This window comes from Mandrillus leucophaeus, unplaced genomic scaffold (genome assembly GCF_000951045.1).
Source record: "Mandrillus leucophaeus isolate KB7577 unplaced genomic scaffold, Mleu.le_1.0 Scaffold28, whole genome shotgun sequence".
Lineage (NCBI taxonomy): Eukaryota > Metazoa > Chordata > Mammalia > Primates > Cercopithecidae > Mandrillus > Mandrillus leucophaeus.
Genome location: NW_012102920.1, coordinates 3,885,479 through 3,887,966, shown reverse-complemented (window position 1 = coordinate 3,887,966; position 2,488 = coordinate 3,885,479). Strand labels below are relative to the sequence as shown.

Here is a 2,488-nt window from a genome sequence, read left to right as displayed (position 1 = left end):
CAGTCAGAACACAGTAAAGAATCCACACTGCTTCCCCCCTTTACCTAGGAAAGGAAAGTTCTAGGCCTCCTCCTCCTCAGCACACTCCTCAAACTCCTCCTCCTCGGCCGTGGCATCCTGATACTGTTGATACTCAGAAACCAGGTCGTTCATGTTGCTCTCGGCCTCCGTATATCCCATGTCATCCATCCCCTCGCCGGTATACCAATGGAGGAAGGCCTTGGGCTGGAACATTGCTGTAAACTGCTCTGAGACATGCTTGAAGAGTTCCTGGATGGCCGTGTTGTTCCCAATAAAGGTGGCTGACATTTTTAGCCCCCGGGGTGGGATGTCACAGACGGCTGTTTTGACGTTGTGGGGGAGCCAGTCAGCAAAGTAGCTGCTGTTCTTATTTTGAATGTTGAACATTTGCTCATCCACCTCTCTCATGGGCATGCGACCCCTGAAAATGGCAAGCCACCGTTATGTAGCGGCCATGACGGGGGTCGCAGGCGGCCATCATATTCCTAGCATCAAACGTCTGCTGCGTAAGCTCAGCCACGGTCAGGGCCCGGTACTGCTGGCTGCCCCGGCTGGTCAGTGGGGCAAAGCCAGACACGAAGAAATGCAGCCAGGAAATGGGACCATGTTCACGGCCAGCTTCCGCAGGTCAGCATTCAGCTGGCCTGGGAAGCGCAGGCACATGGTGACCCCACTCATGGTGGTAGACACCAGGTGGTTCAGGTCACCACAGGTGGGCGTGGGCAGTTTTAGGGTCCTGGAACAGATGTGGTATAACGCTTCGTTGTCTATACAGAAAGTCTCATCCGCATTTTCTATGAGCTGGTGGACCGAGAGGGTGGCGTTGTAGGGCTCCACCACCGTGGCTGACACCCTGGGCGAGGGCAGGATGCTGAATGTGTTTATGATCCTGTCTGGGTACTCCCGGATCTTGCTGAGCAGAAGGGTACCCATTCCAGACCCCGTCCCCCCACCCAGGGAGTGGGTCAGCTGGAAACCCTGCAGGCAGTCACAGCTCTCAGCCTCCTTTCTGGCAACGTCCATCACTGACTCCATCAGCCCCGTGCCTTCTGTGTAGTGCCCCCTGGCCCAGTTGTTTCCGGCCCCACTCTGACCTGTAAGACAGTACAGCCAGTCAACTCGATGGCCAGGTATACGGTCATCAGTGGTCACCATAATGCAAAAAGGGTCAAGTGTCACATGAGGTGAGCGCACCATTCACGCTGCAGGTGGAGCAAATGAAACCCCTCCCCCAGAGTTACAGGACAGCAGCCTCCCCTGTTAGAAATTAAGTCAGGAGTCAAACCTGAGACAGGCTGACAGACCTCGCTGCAGGTGTCTCCTGCCCATTTTCAGGGAAGGCAGTAGCCGCGGCCCCAGCTCAGCTCCCTGCAGGGAGTTGACATCAGTAGCTCTTGACCTTGAGGAGACACCTGGGCCTTCCTCCCAAAGCCCGTTTAGGAAGCAGTTGGAGCGACTTGACTCGGAGGATAGGAGGGTGTTCAGGGGCCCTGGCTCCACAATTCCCACGGCGACGACCTTGGGGCACTCCTAGATTTTGAGCGGCTGAGGAACCTCACCCCAATCCTCACCCACAGCTCACCAAAGATGAAGCTGTCCGGCCTGAAGATCTGCCCGAAGGGCCCCGAGCGCACAGAGTACATGGTGCCCGGCTCCAGATCCACGAGCACAGAGCGGGGCACGTACTTGCCACCTGAGAGGGGCGGGAGGGCATGAGCGAGGGGAAGGCCGCGTTCCCAGGAGGGCGGTGGGGAAGGTCGGGGGTCTCACCGCAGGCCTCCTTGTAGTACACGTCGATGCGCTCCAGCTGCAGGCGGCTGTCCCCGTGGTAGGTGTCAGTGCAGTCGATGGCGTGTTCATCAGAGATCACCTCCCAGAACTGCGAGACGGGAGGGGCCGGACAGGCCAGGGCTGAGTCACGGGGCACCCCAGCTTCTCTCCCACCCCCACCCTCCGCACCCCCATCCCTAGGCCGCCGTGTCCCTGGGGTCCACCCCGGCCACCTCGCCAGCCGCGCAGTCCCACCGCGTCCCAGCAGGGAGCCCAGGGGCCGCAATGCAGGGGACCCGCCCCCGCCACTGCCAACATCTTCACTGGCCACCCGCAGGCCCGAGCTGGGCCCTCAGAGGCCCCGCTGCCAACCTTGGCGCCGATCTGGTTCCCGCACTGCCCGGCCTGCGTGAGCACGATCTTCCTCATGGCTAAGGCGGGATCAGGGCGGCAGGAGAAACGCGAGGAGGAGGAGCAGACGCGCAGTGACCCAGCCCGCCCTCCGCCAATGCTGAAATAGCCCCGCGCCCACCTCCCCCAGCCTCGCATTGGGCTCCCAGAATAAGCAACAGCTTGACTTCCACACAGGTGTACCCACCTGTGCATCCCTTGGCGTTGAACGTCTGTTGGGGAGCTCAGGTGTCCCTGCTGTGGTCCTTTCCACGTTGGGGAAAGCTGGTCAGCTGGAGAACTTCCT

At 60.0% G+C, this 2,488-nt stretch overlaps 1 protein-coding gene across 1 annotated transcript in view; it reads right to left on the bottom strand.

Annotated features, from left to right (window-relative positions):
- The window catches only part of LOC105543301 (tubulin beta-8 chain-like), a 13,232-nt gene extending 11,012 nt beyond the window's left edge, over positions 1 to 2,220 (bottom strand). The window contains exons 1-5 of the mRNA XM_011985151.1: positions 2,164 to 2,220; positions 1,792 to 1,900; positions 1,604 to 1,714; positions 1,024 to 1,115; positions 45 to 420 (exon numbers count right to left, since the gene is read on the bottom strand). Coding sequence (XP_011840541.1) covers positions 61 to 420; positions 1,024 to 1,115; positions 1,604 to 1,714; positions 1,792 to 1,900; positions 2,164 to 2,220 — 729 coding nt within the window. The 3' untranslated portion in view covers positions 45 to 60. The remainder of the gene's footprint in view (positions 1 to 44; positions 421 to 1,023; positions 1,116 to 1,603; positions 1,715 to 1,791; positions 1,901 to 2,163) is intronic.
- Between the last annotated feature and the right edge of the window lie 268 nt (positions 2,221 to 2,488).